The sequence below is a fragment of the Neoarius graeffei genome, chromosome 1 (genome assembly GCF_027579695.1).
Source record: "Neoarius graeffei isolate fNeoGra1 chromosome 1, fNeoGra1.pri, whole genome shotgun sequence".
Classification (NCBI taxonomy): Eukaryota; Metazoa; Chordata; class Actinopteri; order Siluriformes; family Ariidae; genus Neoarius; species Neoarius graeffei.
The window spans coordinates 6,674,399-6,695,326 of NC_083569.1; the positions used below are offsets into that span (position 1 = coordinate 6,674,399).

Below are 20,928 nucleotides of genomic sequence, written 5' to 3' on the forward strand. Positions count from 1 at the left end.
CATTCACAACAAACATAGTAGCAATTTTTTGTCAACATTTATTTTCGCATTTCTCAGGAGAACAGCATTAATTTTACAGCATGGATAGCGATAACGACAGTGTTCACAGCGAAAGCGAGTTTTACTACCCTGAGGAAGAAGAAATAAAAGAAAACATTTCAGGAGAAAACTAAAATCCTGTAACTTGCTAACGCCGAGCAAAAACATGGCTGAATCCTGAATGACTCCTATTTGTATAAATAGGGGACTACATAGGCGGCAAAATGTAGTTTTTTTTTCCTGCCATGGAAGTGCACTTGTATACCGAGGAGGAAGCAATTTGCATTACAGCCATGAATGTGGATTCAAAATGGCGGCTCGGCTCGGTTTTCCCTTTCGGGCGCTCTCGTTTTCTGTTAGAATTTGGTAAAGAAAATAAATGAATATATTATTTACCAGATTAAGGTCGGTCCGTATGGTGAAATAACGTGACCTCGGCCTGTACTTTCAAGACCTCGGTCACGGTATTTCACCATACGGACCTCCCAGCTGGTACAACCCTGAATCCAAAAAAGTTGGGACAAAGTACAAATTGTAAATAAAAACGGAATGCAATAATTTACAAATCTCAAAAAACTGATATTGTATTCATAATAGAACATAGACAACATATCAAATGTCGAAAGTGAGACATTTTGAAATTTCATGCCAAATATTGGCTCATTTGAAATTTCATGACAGCAACACATCTCAAAAAAGTTGGGACAGGGGCAATAAGAGGCTGGAAAAGTTAAAGGTACAAAAAAGGAACAGCTGGAGGACCAAATTGCAACTCATTAGGTCAATTGGCAATAGGTCATTAACATGACTGGGTATAAAAAGAGCATCTTGGAGTGGCAGCGGCTCTCAGAAGTAAAGATGGGAAGAGGATCACCAATCCCCCTAATTCTGCGCCGACAAATAGTGGAGCAATATCAGAAAGGAGTTCGACAGTGTAAAATTGCAAAGAGTTTGAACATATCATTATCTACAGTGCATAATATCATCAAAAGATTCAGAGAATCTGGAAGAATCTCTGTGCGTAAGGGTCAAGGCCAGAAAACCATACTGGGTGCCCGTGATCTTCGGGCCCTTAGACGGCACTGCATCGTATACAGGCATGCTTCTGTATTGGAAATCACAAAATGGGCTCAGGAATATTTCCAGAGAACATTATCTGTGAACACAATTCACCGTGCCATCCGCCGTTGCCAGCTAAAACTCTATAGTTCAAAGAAGAAGCCGTATCTAAACATGATCCAGAAGCGCAGACGTCTTCTCTGGGCCAAGGCTCATTTAAAATGGACTGTGGCAAAGTGGAAAACTGTTCTGTGGTCAGACGAATCACAATTTGAAGTTCTTTATGGAAATCAGGGATGCCGTATCATTCCGACTAAAGAGGAGAAGGACGACCCAAGTTGTTATCGGCGCTCAGTTCAGAAGCCTGTGTCTCTGATGGTATGGGGTTGCATTAGTGCGTGTGGCATGGGCAGCCTACACACCTGGAAAGACACCATCAATGCTGAAAGGTATATCCAGGTTCTAGAGCACCTTGCATTTTCCAACATGACAATGCCAAACCACATACTGCATCAATTACAGCATCATGGCTGCGTAGAAGAAGGGTCCGGGTACTGAACTGGCCAGCCTGCAGTCCAGATCTTTCACCCATAGAAAACATTTGGCGCATCATAAAACGGAAGATACGACAAAAAAGACCTAAGACAGTTGAGCAACTAGAATCCTACATTAGACAAGAATGGGTTAACATTCCTATCCCTAAACTTGAGCAACTTGTCTCCTCAGTCCCCAGACGTTTACAGACTGTTGTAAAGAGAAAAGGGGATGTCTCACAGTGGGAAACATGGCCTTGTCCCAACTTTTTTGAGATGTGTTGTTGTCATGAAATTTAAAATCACCTAATTTTTCTCTTTAAATGATACATTTTCTCAGTTTAAACATTTGATATGTCATCTATGTTCTATTCTGAATAAAATAAGGAATTTTGAAACTTCCACATCATTGCATTCCGTTTTTATTTACAATTTGTACTTTGTCCCAACTTTTTTGGAATCGGGGTTGTAAATAACAAATATGTATTTTACTTTTTGTAGATGACAGGGCAAAAAGCTTCTTCTAATACATTCAAGTCAGTATCTCAGAAATTTAAAAGTAATAATTCTCCCTTCAAAAAAGCTCATATTTTTATGCTTCACGTCGCAGCTTGCGTTTTAATTCCAATGGAAAACAAGGACCGCGTAATGCTAATTAACACAGATTTTAAATTACCAGTGTTTTGTTTTTCCTCAGCCTAGTTTTTTAAAAGTATTCAAGCTATTTCTATATGTTTTTACCCATGTTTCTCACGTACTATACGTACCATCTGTATTTCTGAGTATAAAAGTGTTTCCAATCCTGAGGAGAAACCAAATATTTAAAAAAAATTTAAAAAAAAAAAAAGATTGGTGGTGTTCAAAATGTTCGCTTTCCTTTCTCTTCCTTTTTGGGCTTCATTTAATGTTAATAACAAAAAAAAAAAAAAAGCTAGCAAATTTCACAAAACTTCAGCTTGCGAATCAATCACGTGATCAAATTCGACGCATCCTATTGGACAGGAGGCGTGCTTTCTAGATCATTCCATGACTTGGGACAAAAACCGTGCAATATTTTATGAGGTAAAAGATGTCAAGTTGAAAAATTAGCATTGTTTGTACCGTAAATTGCTTCCATAGTGTAGACTTGTCAGGCAGGATTTCATCTTTTTGTCTTAGTCGAAAAATACGTTTTTTAAAAAAAGTTTAATGAGTAAAATGAAAGACGTACTAACTTGGGCGACAGGAATACTTGCGGCACTGTGGAGGGAACTCACTCAGCGGGCTTTGAGACCATGAAGCGAGGCAACATCTGCTCACTGCTCGCGCGCCAGTGAAGGATGAGAAGTGAGGCAGAGGCGCGAGCGCACATATACACGCGGGCACGCACACTCGTACGCGCACACGCATTGTAATCTCACTGAGGAGAGAGAGATGATGATGATGGTGATGCTCTGGGTCTCAACCTAATCCCGTGCATTGCTTTGAGAACAAAGTGGAGCTGAATGCGCTGCTTGCGGGAAACACTGCATCAAAATGAGGACAGCGACGGTACGATTTATTCTTCTATGTGCACTTTAATTAAATTACTGTGTGGTCGGTATGGGTGGGGGGCCGGTGCGGGGGCATCGCGGGTGGAACCGTAACTCCGAGCACATTCATGAATGAACAATAGAAACCGCATCTCATCACTGAACACTTACACACTTTACTTGATCAAGGGCTGGAACTCAAACTGCAACTGCACTGTGACGTGCGCGCGCGCTGTTTTTGGGACGAACATATTCATGCATTCACGTGCACAACTGCAACTCTTAGGGGTTTTATTTTATTTTTTCTAAACTTCATACAGTGCACGTGAACTGAACTACATACAGGAAGTGCTGTCATGATTACTCCCAGAGCAACCGGTAACCTACCTGTCAGTAGTTTTGTCTTTGGGGGGGAAAAAAAAAAAGGTACTAATAAATAACCTGCACCTGTCCTTATCACTGGGGTGAAAGCTCATTAAATTAAAGCCTGGCTGCAATTAAATCATTTTTAAATGACACAGTGACATACACTTTAAAAACAGCTCTATCCCGGACAGTACAAGTCTCGTTTTTAAGCTCTGACAACGTGTTTATTGTGTCGATCTTGAGAATTTTTTTTTTCCCCCCTGGGAATTGATGCCAAAGGATGCAGTCCTAAACAAATTATTAACCAAACTATCTGTGGTTTTAAGGTTTTACGGTACATCTTCAAACCCCTGTGTACTGTATGAGAAGACTGGATGTCCAATTTGAATCTCTGACACCATGTATGTAGTTTTATCATTTCTTTTCAAAATATTGAAAGAAAAAAAAACATTTGAGGAATTTCTGGTGCGTAGACAGGTCCATTGTTGAACTTTGGACTTTTTTTTTTTTTTTGCGTGCCTGTAATATCCATGGAAAATGACTGCCAAGATCACTCAGAAGTTGAACGTATTCCACCAACAGTGTCTGCGCAAAATACTCAAGATCACTTACAGGGACAGAATCACAAACTCTGAAGTACTGTATGCAGAAAAGAAGAGTGAGGTCATGTTTTCCGACCGCCAGAAGAACGAACACCCAAGACGGCGATACAATGGGTACCACCAAAGGGACGAAGGAAGACAGGGAGAGCCAAGAAAACGTGGCGCACCACCTTCAAAGAAGATCTGAAGCAACTCAGCATCACCTGGGAAGATGCAGGAGACTATGCTCAAAACTGGAATGATTGACGACGAGACGAACTGAGAGAGAGTAATATCCATTGGCAATATGTCAGACTAGCAAACAGCACTTTTTTTTTCTTGAAATTGAAGCAAAAGTGTACCGATGGCATACCCGAAATCAACTTCTCCTCCAGTTCACTATACAGCATCATAAAACAAGGTACTAGTTCATTAAAGGTACAACGTGGTGCACTTTTAAAACTAATCACACGTCATTTGGACTTTAAAGCGACTCTTTGTATTTTGAGGTTAAAGCTGCAGTATGTAGTTTCGCCACAGTGCAATATGTAGAGTCGGCGCTATTTTAAAACATGCAGGTCACTTTGAAAAATTCAGATTAGCGAATTCCACTTTCGTTTATATGACACAAGAACGTGCGCTTTAATACATTCGAACCAAATGTTGGATTATTTGTTGTTTGTTTCCTCCTGCATCCTTCCAGCTTTATGGTGCATTATGGGTAATAATTTACCACGAGTTGGCCTAGTGGTTAGCGCGTCCACCTCTTGACCAGGAGATCGCGAGTTCTACTTGCGGTCGGGTCATCCAAAGACCATCATAAAAATGGTACCTATTGCCGTCTGACAAGGCATGCTGCAATACATATGCAAGTGGGGAGTCAAATTCTGGCGGTTAGCAGAGGACACGCCCCCCACTGTAACCTCTAACTGTATAGGCGAGAGGCTGAGGGCTACGGAATCGGAGATCGGCGCTGCCCAGTGCGCCCAATTGTATGGTGCCGGAAGGAGTTTAGACTTTATGGGTAATAATATAGCGAATTGTATTTCACAGGAATACAACTACATACATACCCACCATATCATTGGGCGATTGCAAATTCGAATCTCAACCCTCCGTGGCTGAGAGTACTAGCGAGCAAAACAAGCCATGACGAGAGAAAGAATAATGCCATCACTCCCACCAAGATAGAGGTGTCCCATGTATGTAGAAGACGGTAGATAGCACTTTCCTCTGCGTGTGTTCAGTTTGACAAGGCATTCGAAAAGGGTTCGAGATGAGCTGGTGGGAAAATGGAGTTTAAAATGTTAACACGTTTTGGTAACAGGAAATGGTGTTGTTTCATGTCCCTTAGCGCCATGGAGCAGCTGTGTTTCTGGCCATCACCATGTGCACCAGCTTGTTCTTCATATACAACAGCAACAGCAGCAATGAAGCCAGGGCAGGAAGTTCTCCTGCTGCATCCACCCAGAAACCACACAAAGTACCTCCAGCTCCACCTCTGCAGGGCTACGTCAGCATTACCGACCACAGCGTAAGTGCACGTCCTTGGATGTACAGTAATCATCCGTAATGCAGGTTTCTCTGGGTTATGAAGTGACAGGGAAGCTGGAATCCCATTACCTTCGAGCAAAACCCTTAACCAAGTTCTGGTGATTAAGGCTCAGTCTAAGTCTTCTGACGACGCAAATTGCTGTAGGAATAGTAAGAATAAAACTGCTCTTATGAAGAAAAAAAAAAAAACCATCAACGTCGGGGTGGCGTGATGAAATGGAGTTACTGTTACCACCCCGTGAAAATGATATACTATTGATTTTCCAATACTGAAGAGGACGTGCATTTCCATTAAAAAAAAAATTCCACCTTCCCTCCCTCCCTCTCTTTCTTTCTCTCCCTCTCTCTCTCTCGGCTGAAAGAAAACCCAGCCTTGAGGCATGAACGATAATCCTTCTGATTCAAATCTCAAACACTGCTTATTGGAAATGAACTTTTTAACCAATGGTATCGAAGAATCCATTCGTCACGTAACGCTTGGTCAATAAACCTAATTTATACCACAATGCTGATGAATTCTCAAACAAGAACAAAGGCAAACCGTGGTGTATATTAATACGCTCGTTCTAATCAGGGGGGAGCAATTCCACTTCATCACAGATTATTTTCTTAGAACAGCACTTATTTGCTTAAATAAAGCACGTTCTTTGAGTTCTTTTTTTTTTCAGACTCAAAGGCAGGAAACTGAAGCATGCTGTTTGAAGAAGCCCTTTTTTTTTTAAGAGGTCTTTTCAACTAATGTTCTGTGGGTTAACGCACTAAGCCCGGACTTGTTAAATCGGATTGAAAATACGACCGACCCGCTGTCCGTGTTTCACGTTTTATCTGAGGTGTCGGTGTTGTTTTTATCCTCTGTTGCTACGCATTGAAAAATGAAACACATGAATAATGAGGGAGGCAAGCGTGTGACTGAAAATTAATCAGTGGCATTTAGAATACTGCTGACATTTTAGAAAGCACTTTGTATACCGTACGTGTGCGTGTTTTAGAGCCTGTTTTGTTCCATGCAGCTTCCAAGATCTTAAAAGACTTCTCCATTGTGGCTGTAGATTAGAACCCCCGAGCCAAGAACTATTTTTGTTTGGGTGCATTTTCAGCGCTTCCAGGTGTTCTGGGACTTCGACTAAACCTGGCCTCTGAAATGCACCTGAAAACAAGGAAGGAACCATGTGGCTGCCGTTAGCCACAACTCACAAGTCCCATTAATCACAATTTACCCCCATCTCGCCGCTCAATAGCCACCTGTCATTAACAGTAACAGCCCGAGCTGAACTGAAAGCCTTTGCTCCGGGTGCTATCGACAAACTTGAAGTGTTTTCTCCTTCGTACTGCTGTTTTTTTTTCCCCCCGTGCCGAGGCCTGTGCGGAAATTCCTGCTCGGTGATTAGAAGTGGCAGTCGGTCTCCGGCGAGCTGCTGAAAACCTAAATGGCTTTGCACTTCGATCTATGGTTGGTGATCAATGGAGACCTCCTGCACCGATACCCAGCTTGGAGCTTCTTTGGCAGAGTGATCGACTTTCTCCCATGATTAATTCTCATTGACACTATGGCCCTGTCCACACGGCAACGGATTCAGGTGAATCTGATAAAATTGTTTATCGTTTCGGCCTGGCGTCCACACGGCACCAGTGTTTTGGTGCCCCACAACGATATTTTTTGAGAACGGGTTCCAGAGTGGAAAAATCTGGCAACGGCGCCGTTGCGAAGTCGTCTGGATGAGTAGAACGGATTTGTTTACGATGACGTCACAACCACATGACTAGAACAAGCAGCACTCTCGCTGTTTTGTATGAACCACTGCATTGCGTTCACTTTTGTACACAGCTTTTCTTTTAAATAAACAAGTAACTGAACCATTTCTTGAATTTCTTTTTTTTATTGGATAAGACTGCTTTTCAAAATGTTCACACACAGTAAGAAAAGGGCGGCACGGTGGTGTAGCGGTTAGCGCTGTCGGCTCACAGCAAGAAGGTCCGGGTTCGAGCCCCGTGGCCGGCGAGGGCCTTTCTGTGTGGAGTTTGCATGTTCTCCCCGTGTCCACGTGGGTTTCCTCCGGGTGCTCCGGTTTCCCCCACAGTCCAAAGACATGCAGGTTAGGTTAACTGGTGACTCTAAATTGAGCGTAGGTGTGAATGTGAGTGTGAATGGTTGTCTGTGTCTATGTGTCAGCCCTGTGATGACCTGGCGACTTGTCCAGGGTGTACCCCGCCTTTCGCCCGTGGTCAGCTGGGATGGGCTCCAGCTTGCCTGCGACCCTGTAGAACAGGATAAAGCGGCTAGAGATAATGAGATGAGACAGTAAGAAAATTAAGTTATATAAAACTATGCACACTAATAAAACTAATTTGTACACACAGAAGGCACGATTTCCTCGCGTAGTCGCAGCCATCTTCTTCTTGTTGTTGTGTGCTTGTTCCTGTGAGTGCTTCACACCGGGTAGAAGAAGGGGTTTATGCGCATACGTCCTACTTCTTCTATTGTTCTAGTGTCTCCGATGGGACCGTCTTACAGCTCCCCTAGAGGTGTGGCATGTGTATTGCATCGTTTTCAGCAAACGTTGCGTTGCCATATGTATCTGATATTTTACTGATCCGTTGCCCATGTGGACGCGATATTTTTTTAAATAAAAACTCGTTGCCGTTGTCGTGTGGATGTAGCCTAAGACGAATCCACTGGTCTGAATGGAGACGAACAAGACGACCAGAATTTTTGGAAATGGCGCTTGATTAAACTGCTACTACAGTATATCCCCAAAAATCTTGGTTATTCAGTAACTAGAGCGAACCTGATTGTCGGCGTCGCAGGTGAAAATTCAAACTTAATCCAAATTGCTTGAAACGGCTCTCATTGAATTCAGAAAAAATACTTTTTGCAGAATTAAAACGCTTATCCGTTATTACAAATCAAAGAGTTTCATTTTTAGAAAACTGCCGTAATATTCTGTCTGAGGATCGCATGGTCCAAAACGGGCCTCATTAACCAATGAGATCAAATGTTTTTTCTTCATTACTTTTCAAGATATTTACATAGAAATTGGCAGGAACATAGAGCGCTCTATACAGAATAAAGTTTGAAAAAAAATATGCAAATTAGCGTTTCATTCGGATTAATTATGCTAATTAGGTAAAACCGTTAAATCGGTACTCGATAAAAAAGTAATAAAAGTATTTCTAATCCCCTCTTTGTGCTCTGTAGGCCTTTGTATTTCTCAGTAAGACCTACTAGTGTTTATTCTACTTTGACACTCGCGTTTCTGACTTCTGGGCTTTTTTAAATCTCACTCCGACCACTAAGATCTCCATATTTTTCATCAAAACAACCCCAGTTGTACAACCCCGATTCCAAAAAAGTTGGGACAAAGTACAAATTGTAAATAAAAACGGAATGCAATGATGTGGAAGTTTCAAAATTCCATATTTTATTCAGAATAGAACATAGATGACATATCAAATGTTTAAACTGAGAAAATTTATCATTTAAAGAGAAAAATTAGGTGATTTTAAATTTCATGACAACAACACATCTCAAAAAAGTTGGGACAAGGCCATGTTTCCCACTGTGAGACATCCCCTTTTCTCTTTACAACAGTCTGTAAACGTCTGGGGACTGAGGAGACAAGTTGCTCAAGTTTAGGGATAGGAATGTTAACCCATTCTTGCCTAATGTAGGATTCTAGTTGCTCAACTGTCTTAGGTCTTTTTTGTCGTATCTTCCGTTTTGTGATGCGCCAAATGTTTTCTATGTATGGGTGAAAGATCTGGACTGCAGGCTGGCCAGTTCAGTACCCGGACCCTTCTTCTACGCAGCCATGATGCTGTAATTGATGCAGTATGTGGTTTGGCATTGTCATGTTGGAAAATGCAAGGTCTTCCCTGAAAGAGACGTCGTCTGGATGGGAGCATATGTTGCTCTAGAACCTGGATATACCTTTCAGCATTGATGGTGTCTTTCCAGATGTGTAAGCTGCCCATGCCACACGCACTAATGCAACCCCATACCATCAGAGATGCAGGCTTCTGAACTGAGCGCTGATAACAACTTGGGTCGTCCTTCTCCTCTTTAGTCCGAATGACACGGCGTCCCTGATTTCCATAAAGAACTTCAAATTTTGATTCGTCTGACCACAGAACAGTTTTCCACTTTGCCACAGTCCATTTTAAATGAGCCTCAGCCCAGAGAAGACGTCTGTGCTTCTGGATCATGTTTAGATACGGCTTCTTCTTTGAACTATAGAGTTTTAGCTGGCAACGGCGGATGGCACGGTGAATTGTGTTCACAGATAATGTTCTCTGGAAATATTCCTGAGCCCATTTTGTGATTTCCAATACAGAAGCATGCCTGTATGTGATGCAGTGCCGTCTAAGGGCCCGAAGATCACGGGCACCCAGTATGGTTTTCCGGCCTTGACCCTTACGCACAGAGATTCTTCCAGATTCTCTGAATCTTTTGATGATATTATGCACTGTAGATGATGATATGTTCAAACTCTTTGCAATTTTACACTGTCGAACTCCTTTCTGATATTGCTCCACTATTTGTCGGTGCAGAATTAGGGGGATTGGTGATCCTCTTCCCATCTTTACTTCTGAGAGCCGCTGCCACTCCAAGATGCTCTTTTTATACCCAGTCATGTTAATGACCTATTGCCAATTGACCTAATGAGTTGCAATTTGGTCCTCCAGCTATTCCTTTTTTGCGCCTTTAACTTTTCCAGCCTCTTATTGCCCCTGTCCCAACTTTTTTGAGATGTGTTGCTGTCATGAAATTTCAAATGAGCCAATATTTGGCATGAAATTTCAAAATGTCTCACTTTCGACATTTGATATGTTGTCTATGTTCTATTGTAAATACAATATCAGTTTTTGAGATTTGTAAATTATTGCATTCCGTTTTTATTTACAATTTGTACTTTGTCCCAACTTTTTTGGAATCAGGGTTGTATTCAAAAAGTGTTATTTATTCCCATTAATCAGTTTGATTTGAAAAAATAAGTGGGTAAAGCTATGAAAACTCACTTCGAAGTGAATCATAACGTCAAAACTAGCAGACAGAAAATGTTGCCAAATCCTTCATCAGAAACATTTTATAGCGAGAGACCATCCCTATGAAAGTTATCTGATTGATATTCACGAGTAATCTGGTCGGAAACCGATCAGAAGAGAGAGAGAGTTTCCCGAGTTTTGACTCTGTTGTACCGACTTCAACCTGCCGTTACTCCCAAAGTACTGAACAGATCTTAACCAGATACGTTTCTTTGGAAAGCAGAGATTATAAACTTTTTAATGCTAGAAAATATTCAAGAGTTAAGCAGTGACAGGTTTGGAAACTTAAATGAGCGTCTGCATGAACAATTTTCACAGCACGGCCAGCGAGCGCCCGATACGCCTAGTAATTGGAAACGGAGGTTAAAATAATAATTTATTTCTTAAAAACGCATATTCACATAGAAATCTCAATGCTTTTTACAGTAAAAATCATGAAAAATACTCAAAAAAAGTGATAAAGAATTATCCCCCCACCCAAAAAAAAAAGAAACATTTGCGGCAAGAAGAAAAAGATGCTAAAATGATACTAGTAGCTAAATAATAATAATCATGGTAGTTAATCACTTAAACAAAAATGTCTTTAACTTGGATTTAAAACTATCTATTGAAGGAGAGTCTTTAAGCTCAGCAGGGAGAGCGTTCCAGAGCTTCGGTGCTACTACAGAGAAAGCACGATCTCCATAAGTTTGTGTGTATGTGCGTGGAACAGCCAAGAGATTCTTCGTAGTGGACCTCAGACATCGAATTGTAGAGTAATCGTTCAAGAGACAAGTTAGGTATTGAGGTGCGAGGCCATTACGTACTTTATACGTCAGTAACAGGATCTTGTAGGTTATTCGATCTTGAACTGGGAGCCAGTGTAACCTCCTCAGAGTATCTTGGAGGTTTTGGTCTTGCGACAACTCTGGCAGCAGCATTCAGGACCTGTTGAAGCTTGTTGATCTCATAAGCAGGTAAGCCATACAACAGGCTGTTACAGTGGTCCACTCTAGAGGTGACAAAAGCATGGACCAACTTTTCAGCTTGGTCTTCATCCAGATATCGTCGAATCTTAGCAATGTTACTCGAAGCCATAAAAGACGCTTTGCAACAATTAGTAATCTGACCCTTTAGAGGGGGCGGCACGGTGGTGTAGTGGTTAGCGCTGTCGACTCACAGTAAGAAGGTCCAGGTTCGAGCCCCGTGGCCGGCGAGGGCCTTTCTGTGCGGAGTTTGCATGTTCTCCCCGTGTCCGCGTGGGTTTCCTCCGGGTGCTCCGGTTTCCCCCACAGTCCAAAGACATGCAGGTTAGGTTAACTGGTGGCTCTAAATTGACCGTAGGTGTGAATGTGAGTGTGAATGGTTGCCTGTGTCTATGTGTCAGCCCTGTGATGACCTGGCGACTTGTCCAGGGTGTACCCCGCCTCTCGCCCGTAGTCAGCTGGGATAGGCTCCAGCTTGCCTGCGACCCTGTAGAACAGGCTAAAGCGGCTACAGATAATGAGATGAGACCCAGATTATGATCGAAGAGAACACCAAGGTCGCGGGCCTCAGGCTTGGGTGCTATAATTTTATCGCCGACAGCAATTCCAGGTAAGGTAGAGAGTGACCGGGCAAACTTTGAGTGAATATGCAAGAGTTCAGTTTTGCCATCGTTCAAAACAAGGTTGTTGGCAGAACACCAGGACTTGATATCACGTATGCAGTTCTCAATAGTAGATTGTGCAGAGTCTTGCTGATGCTTCTGGATAACACAATACAGTTGTGTATCATCAGCATACGTCATAGGCGATATTCCATGAGATGTAAATATGTCTTCCAGTGGTGCAATGTAGAGGCAGAATAGGACTGGTCCAAGAACAGAACCCTGTGGGACGCCAGATTCCAGTAGATAGTTGGGTGATAAGAAACTATCAATCTTGACGCACTGAGTCCGGTTGTTAAGATAAGAATGAAACCAAGAGATAACAGTGCCAGAGAACCCAAAACGCTTTTCAAGACGTTGGAGAAGTAGACAATGATCAATCGTATCAAACGCAGCTGAAAAGTCTAGCAAAAAATTCTATTGCAATCCATAATGATCAAGTTCATGTCCATTGCATACATTATAGAAATTCGGTATTCATTAATTTGGGAATTGTCTCACTGAGCAACCAAGTGGCCCTGGCACCTGCTGGTACCGTAGGATAAAGAACCACTGTGTATAAATATGTATTTATTATATATGTATGGCTAAACTGTAATGCAGAAAAAGATAACTCATTGAGCTGAAGAGAGCCCTGGTGCAGAAAATAAATGTGAAGAGAGCAGAAGGCTTGTGTTTCTGCCTGTTCCAGAAAATGAAGGAGTCTCGTACTGGTAAGGAGTGATTAGTAGCTCGAGGAAAGGGGATATTAGAGCTGGAGCCACATATCAGGTTATTAATATTTACCAGTAAATACCATGAAATTGCTGGGTAATGCTAAAGACAACATAACAAACGAGACTGAAAGGAGGTGTGGAGAGAGTCGTTAATCCATCAGCCCCACGTGAGAAAGCCGTGTCCGTTCGGATCGTAGAGTTTATTACACACAATGATGTTTTCTTTCCTTTCACGTGTAAAAATTTGGTAAATAAGCTCATTAACATTCAGGTATTTTGCTGATCTCATGATGTTTCGTCATCAGGACTGGAGTTTCATCACTTCCTCTGGCACACAATACCTCCGAATCAAACGCCAGTAATACTACTACTGCTATGGATACTATAAATACGACTACATATTACACTTCTGCTAATACTAATACCAATTCTGCTGCTATTAATACGACTTAACTACGAATATTTTAACATTAATACATTGACTCCTCCTGATCCTATTAAATCTACTGCAAATAACCTGCTACTACCCAGTGACCGTGGAAAAACATGGACGGCGTGGCCCCATGCCCTTCTGTTCCATAGAACTGAAGCCAGTATTCCTCTGTAGCCAGATTCTGCACAGTAGAGATCTGCATGTCTTTGAACAGTGGGAGGAAACCTGATGAAACCCACGCGGACACGTGAAGGACATGCAAACTCCACACAGAAAGGCCCCAGTCGGTCAAGAGGGTCGAACCCGGAACCTTCTTGCTGTGAGGCGACGGTAATAACCACTACACCACCCTCTTCTGATATGTTTTAAAAACTAATGACTAGGGAAAATAAAATTTGTGCAGATATCAGCATAGAGAAAACTATGGGGCTGGGGATGGGCGGGGCTACTCATTATACTGCAGCCAGACAGCAGTACAGGGACTACTATTAATACTGATACTATTAATAATACTACTCCTAATATTTCTGCTGTTAATACTACTACGACTATTGCTACTACTCCTATTATTAATACTACTAATACTCTTACTGCTACTATTAATACCACTACTCCTACTCCTGCTACTATTCCTACTACTACTAGAATAGAATAGAATAGAATGCCTTTATTGTCACTGCACAAATGTACAACGAAATTTTAGTGAGCAAAGCCGCTGCGTACGTGCGCGCCGCCAGGGCCGTAACTACCATTGAGGACACCGAGGTCATGTCCTCGGCATTTTTTTCCCACGGTATTTTTTTTTTTCCACTCAGAAATGTGAAATTAATACATGATGACTTTGATCGGTGGAAAATTCTAAATTCAGCTTGCATCCCCCTGTTCTCATTTGTTTGTCTAAAAATAAAGTCCACATAATCATTTTTAAACGAAGCCGAAATATCCGACATTGGAAACATTTCATATTAGTCAGCTAAGCACCACGGGATACACAAGAGTTGAGAAGTGTTCTCATCAAGGTCCAACTCCGCAGCCAGTCAGTTTGTCAATTAGTCGTAGAATCTGAAAATTGACATAAGATGAAGAAGTCTACTACACTAAAACAAACCAAACTCAGCTCTGGAAAGTCAACAAGTGAGAGAAAAAGAAAGAGGGAAGAAGGGGAGTTAATTTTGCCAGTCACTGACAGTTATGTGCCGGAATGCTTATGATCATTAACAGTGCAATTTTAATTAGCATTTCAAGCAACAACAGTCGAAGCCACTTATAGATAGGATTTTCGTTTTCCAGGCGGCACAAACTCTTTTATTCTCTCTCGTCTCGATTTGATTTGGTGCGTTTCAGATCAGAAAAGGCTGGACAGTCGTGACCTGTTGTTTATGAAGTTATTGGATGCTGACGAGACTTGAGCTATTTTGCTAACTTACCAGACTATAGGCTAACGTGAACACAACACACTATTGTTTTGATCGTTGGTTGTATTTTCGAACGGAAATGAAAACGGGTAGCAAACTTATGTTCACATTTTATTTACAACACGATGTACCACCTCTGACTGCTTTCTGTCAATCATGAACAGCCCAGCCGCGTTCACAGCTCCTCCTCCAATCACCAATAATAATAATAGTAGTAGTAGTAATAATGATAATAATAATAATAATAATGTTTTAAAATCAAATAGAGGACACTGGAGAGGGTGAGGATCAGCGAGTTGAAGAGAGAGAGAGCCAGGAGAGGAAGAGAAAGGAAGAACAGAGCCAGTAGAGGAAGAAAAGGGAAGAACTGAATCATGAGAGGAAGAGATAACAGAATCAGGAGATACAGATAGGGAAATAACAGGTGAAGATCAAGAAACTCCAAGTACAAGTTTGTCCATCCATGATCCGGCAAGCTATAAAAACAAAAGTTCCTACACAGATGAGGAGAAAAAGAACATTCTTCAGGGTAGATGGAGTAGGGACCAGTATAAATACCCCCAGCGTCAATTTGGGAAAAGGCTTCTGAGATATAGTGCTGAATGGGGGAAAAAAAAAAAACACCCCTGGCTACGGTACTCTCCATCTGAGGATGCTGCACATTGTTGTGATCGTGCAGTTTTGAAATTGTTAAAATAAACATGTTCATCTCCTTGTTGGGCTTGTGATTTTGACTCATTTCCAAAATGTATGAAAAGTCACCATATTAGGACTTTTTTTTTTGGCAAATAAGATGTGTCGCAATGTTTGACCTCGGTATTTGAAAAATCCTGGTTACGGCCCTGCGTGCCGCCACTCTTGGGCACTTCAGCCCAAGGCTGTTCCATGTTAATCTAACTGCATGTCTCTGAACTGTGGGGGAAACCAGAGCACCCGGAGGAAACCCACGCAGACAAGGGGAGAACATGCAAACTCCACACAGAAAGGCCCCCGTCAGCCGCTGGGCTCGAACCCAGAGCCGCCTTGCTGTGAGGCGACAGTGCTAACTCATTAATACTATTACTCTTACTACTACTACTCCTACTCTATTAGTAATACTACTACTCCAACCCTACTATAAATACTACTACTACTATTCTTACTACTACTCTAAGTAATACTACTACTCCCATCCTACTATTAATACTACTACTACTCTATTAGTAACACTACTACTCCCACTACTCCTCCCCTACTATTAATACTACTACTCCTATTCTTACTACTGCCACTACTACTATATTATTACTACTCCCACCATTCCTACCCTACTGTTAATACTACTACTCCTACTACTATCCCTAGTCCTCCTACTCCATTAGTAACACTACTACTCCTACTCTACTACTCCCACTACTCCTCCCCTACTATTAATACTACTACTCCTATTCTTACTACTGCCACTACTACTATGTTACTACTACTCCCACCATTCCTACTCTACTATTAATACTACTACTCCCACTACTATCCCTAGTCCTCCTACTCTACTACTCCCACTACTCCTCCCCTACTATTAATACTACTACTCCTATTCTTACTACTGCCACTACTACTATATTACTACTACTCCCACCATTCCTACTCTACTATTAATACTACTACTCCCACCATTCCTACTCTACTATTAATACTACTACTCCCACTACTCCTGCCCTACTATTAATACTACCACTCCTACTGCTATTCTTACCCCTACTCTACTATTAATGCTACTACTCCTATTCTTACTACTGCCACTACTACTATGTTACTACTACTCCCACCATTCCTACTCTAATATTAATACTACTACTCCCACTACTATCCCTAGTCCTCCTACTCTACTACTCCTCCCCTACTATTAATACTACTACTCCTATTCTTACTACTGCCACTACTACTATATTACTACTACTCCGACCATTCCTACTCTACTATTAATACTACTACTCCCACTACTCCTGCCCTACTATTAACACTACCACTCCTACTGCTATTCTTACCCCTACTCTACTATTAATGCTACTACTCCTACCACTATCCCTACTCCTCCTACTCCCACTATTAATACTACTACTCCCACCCTACTATTAATACTACTACTCCTACCACTATCCCTACTCCTCCTACTCCCACTATTAATACTACTCCTGTCTCTCCTACTCCTATTCTTACTCCTACTCCCACTACTATTAATACTACTACTCCTACAACTCCTATTATTACCACTAATACTCCCTACTACTACTATTCCTAGTCCTACTAATATTATTAATACTACTACTCCTACTACCATCCCTACTCCTCCTATTAATACTACTGTTGCTACTACCCCTATTAACACCACCAATACTCCTACTACTATTCTTACTCCTCCTACTATTCTTACTCCTACTCCCACTACTATTAATACTACTACTCCTACAACTCCTATTATTACCACTAATACTCCCTACTACTAGTATTCCTAGTCCTACTACTATTAATACTACTACTCCTACTACTATCCCTACTCCTATTAATACTACTATTGCTACTACCCCTATTAACACCACTAATACTCCTACTACTATTCTTACTCCTCCTACAACTCCTACTACTATCCCTACTCCTCCTATTCCTACTCCTAGTACTACCCCTACTACTATTACTACTATCCCTACTCCTACTATTAATACTACTATTGCTACTACTCCTATTATTAATACCACTAATATTCCTACTACTACTATTACTATTAATACCACTACTACTACTCCTACTCGTACTATTGCTACTATGCCTATTATTAATACCACTAATAATCCTACTTCTACTATTAATACTACTATTGCTACTACTCCTATTATTAATACCACTAATACTCCTAATACTACTCCTACTCTTAATACTACTACTACTATTGCTGCTACCCCTATTATTAATACCACCTCCTCCTACACTATTCCTATTAGGCGTGTAATGATATGTATCATGAGGCGATAAGTCGTGATACAAATTTATGATTCGAATCTATGAAATAAAAAATGAATTGTGATTATTACCAGCCTACATAATTTCTTAATTTTTCCTCGCTGTAATGATGTTTAGACAGCAGAGGGCACAGTCACGTACAATAGCGGGAATGCACATGACTTCATCATAGGCAGAAGTACACAGTAACACAGCTCTAATGCTGCGAAAGCACAAAAAAACAGATCTAAAATGTGAAAGAACTGTTGTGTGAGTGACTGTACAAATTAGATTTAGCAATAAATTGGAGCTCTGTTTCCTTTTACAGACTGCTGAAAGATACAGAAAAGAGAAGCAAATGAAGGTAGTACAAATGGTCAGAAAAATGTAGTAAGAAAAGGCCTATTTGTTAGAAACTTTTAAATTTTTCATAAAAGAAATATTTTAGTTAATAGGCTATTATATTAAAATATATTACTCCAACCTTTACAAATGTGGGTAAATAATTATGGTTTGTGATTCAGAAAATGAAACAAAAAGGGGTTTTATTTATTAAAAAGAAGGAATGTTAAGTTTTTAAACAATAAAGTACATTTTTCAGTAAGAACATTTCCTTCATTTAATTTTTTTCAAAAAATATTATGGGGAAAATCAAATCGTGAAGCCAATATCATGAATTGAATTGAATCATGAATTCGGGGAATCGCTACATTCCTAATTACCACTACTATACAAACTAAGCAAGATCTTCAGTCCAATAAGATTTGAGTATTAATTAATTAATTAATGCTCACCCTAACAACTGAAAAAAAAAAAAAAACACCCACCACCGGCATAGCTGTTACCTAACATTAACACTCCTGACTCTCTATATGCAGTGAAAAAGGTGTGTATTAAGATGAATTAATGAAGGTGCCTACAGCTTGTGCTTCTCTGAAAGGCTCTTAGACAAATACAAACAAAACAGGAGTGAGGAAAATATGATCACAGTGTAATCAGGAGGAAGGATTTGAGACGCACTCCACTGCAATCAGTGCAGCCAACACGACTGTATGCTTTATAAACATCCTGGAACAGAACCTCCGTGCTTTGTTTGCATTATTACGAGCTAACAGGCTTATAAGCTAACTCGATTTTTATTTGCACCTGTAGCAACACTATTCACGGCTGCAGAGTTTGTTACGCCCATCCACCTGCCGTCCTGTTTGATGCAGTTCTCTAAATCAGCCGATCCCTCGACAGCAGCACGATGCATCAAATCACGCAGATACAAATCAAGAGCTTCGGTTAATGTTCACAACGTTCAAACATCAGAATGGGAAAAATTGTGATCTCGCAGTGAAGTGTGACTTCCTTTCACTGTAGCATGGGTGTTGGTTTGAGCCAGATGTGTGGTTTTGGTTTGAGGATTTCAGAAGCTGCTGATCTCCTGGGGTTTTCACACACAACAGCCTCTAGAGGTTACACTGAATGGTGCGAAAAACAAAAAACATGGAGTGAGTGAGTGAGTGAGTGAGTGAGTGAGTGAGTGACAGTTCTGTGGGTGGAAACAAACACCTTGTTGATAAGAGAGGTCAGAGGAAAATGGACAGACGGGTGCGAGCTTTTTTGCCAGGAAGGATTTACAGTGGTGCTTGAAAGTTTGTGAACCCTTTAGAATTTTCTATATTTCTGCATAAATATGACCTAAAACATCATCAGATTTTCACACAAGTCCTAAAAGTAGATAAAGAGAACCCAGTTAAACAAATGAGACAAAAATATTATACTTGGTCATTTGTTTATTGAGGAAAATGATCCAATATTACATATCTGTGAGTGGCAAAAGTATGTGAACCTCTAGGATTAGCAGTTAATTTGAAGGTGAAATTAGTCAGGTGTGAGTGGGCACCCTGGTTTATTTAAAGAACAGGGATCTATCAAAGTCTGATTTTCACAACACATCTTTGTGGAAGTGTATCATGGCACGAACAAAGGAGATTTCTGAGGATCTCAGAAAAAGCGTTGTTGATGCTCATCAGGCTGGAAAAGGTTACAAAACCATCTCTAAAGAGTTTGGACTCCACCAATCAACAGTCAGACAGATTATGTACAAATGGAGGAAATTCAAGACCATTGTTACCCTCCCCAGGAGTAGTCAACCAACAAAGATCACTCCAAGAGCAAGGCATGTAATAGTCGGCGAGGTCACAAAGGACCTCAGGGTAACTTCTAAGCAACTGAAGGCCTCTCTCACATTGGCTAATGTTAATGTACATGAGTCCACCATCAGGAGAACACTGAACAACAATGGTATGCATGGTAGGTTTGCAAGGAGAAAGCCACTGCTCTCCAAAAAACATATTGCTGCTTGTCTGCAGTTTGCTAAATATCACACGGACAAGCCAGAAGGCTATTGGAAAAATGTTTTGTGGACGGATGAGACCAAAATAGAACTTTTTGGTTTAAATGAGAAGCGTTATGTTTGGAGAAAGGAAAACACTGCATTCCAGCATAAGAACCTTATCCCATCTGTGAAACATGGTGGTGGTAGTATCATGGTTTGGGCCTGTTTTGCTGCATCTGGGCCAGGACGGCTTGCCATCATTGATGGAACAATGAATTCTGAATTCTACCAGCGAATTCTAAAGGAAAATGTCAGGACATCTGTCCATGAACTGAATCTCAAGACAAGGTGGGTCATGCAGCAAGACAATGACCGAAGCACACAAGTCGTTCTACCAAAGAATGGTTAAAGAAGAATAAAGTTAATGTTTTGGAATGCCCAAGTCAAAGGCCTGACCTTAATCCAGTCGAAATGTTGTGGAAGGACCTGAAGCGAGCAGTTCATGTGAGGAAACCCACCAACATCCCAGAGTTGAAGCTGTTCTGTACGGAGGAACGGGCTAAAATTCCTCCAAGCCGGTGTGCAGGACTGATCAACAGTTACCGCAAACGTTCAGTTGCAGTTATTGCTGCACAAGGGGGTCACACCAGATACTGAAAGCAAAGGTTCACATACTTTTGCCACTCACAGATATGTAATATTGGATCATTTTCCTCAATAAATAAATGACCAAGTATAATATTTTTGTCTCA

At 41.1% G+C, this 20,928-nt stretch overlaps 1 protein-coding gene across 1 annotated transcript in view; it reads left to right on the forward strand.

Moving 5' to 3' along the window:
- Positions 1-3,066: 3,066 nt before the first annotated feature.
- The window catches only part of st6galnac5a (ST6 (alpha-N-acetyl-neuraminyl-2,3-beta-galactosyl-1,3)-N-acetylgalactosaminide alpha-2,6-sialyltransferase 5a), a 68,696-nt gene continuing 50,834 nt past the window's right edge, over positions 3,067-20,928 (forward strand). The window contains exons 1-2 of the mRNA XM_060921305.1: positions 3,067-3,161; positions 5,444-5,623. Coding sequence (XP_060777288.1) covers positions 3,147-3,161; positions 5,444-5,623 — 195 coding nt within the window. The 5' untranslated portion in view covers positions 3,067-3,146. The remainder of the gene's footprint in view (positions 3,162-5,443; positions 5,624-20,928) is intronic.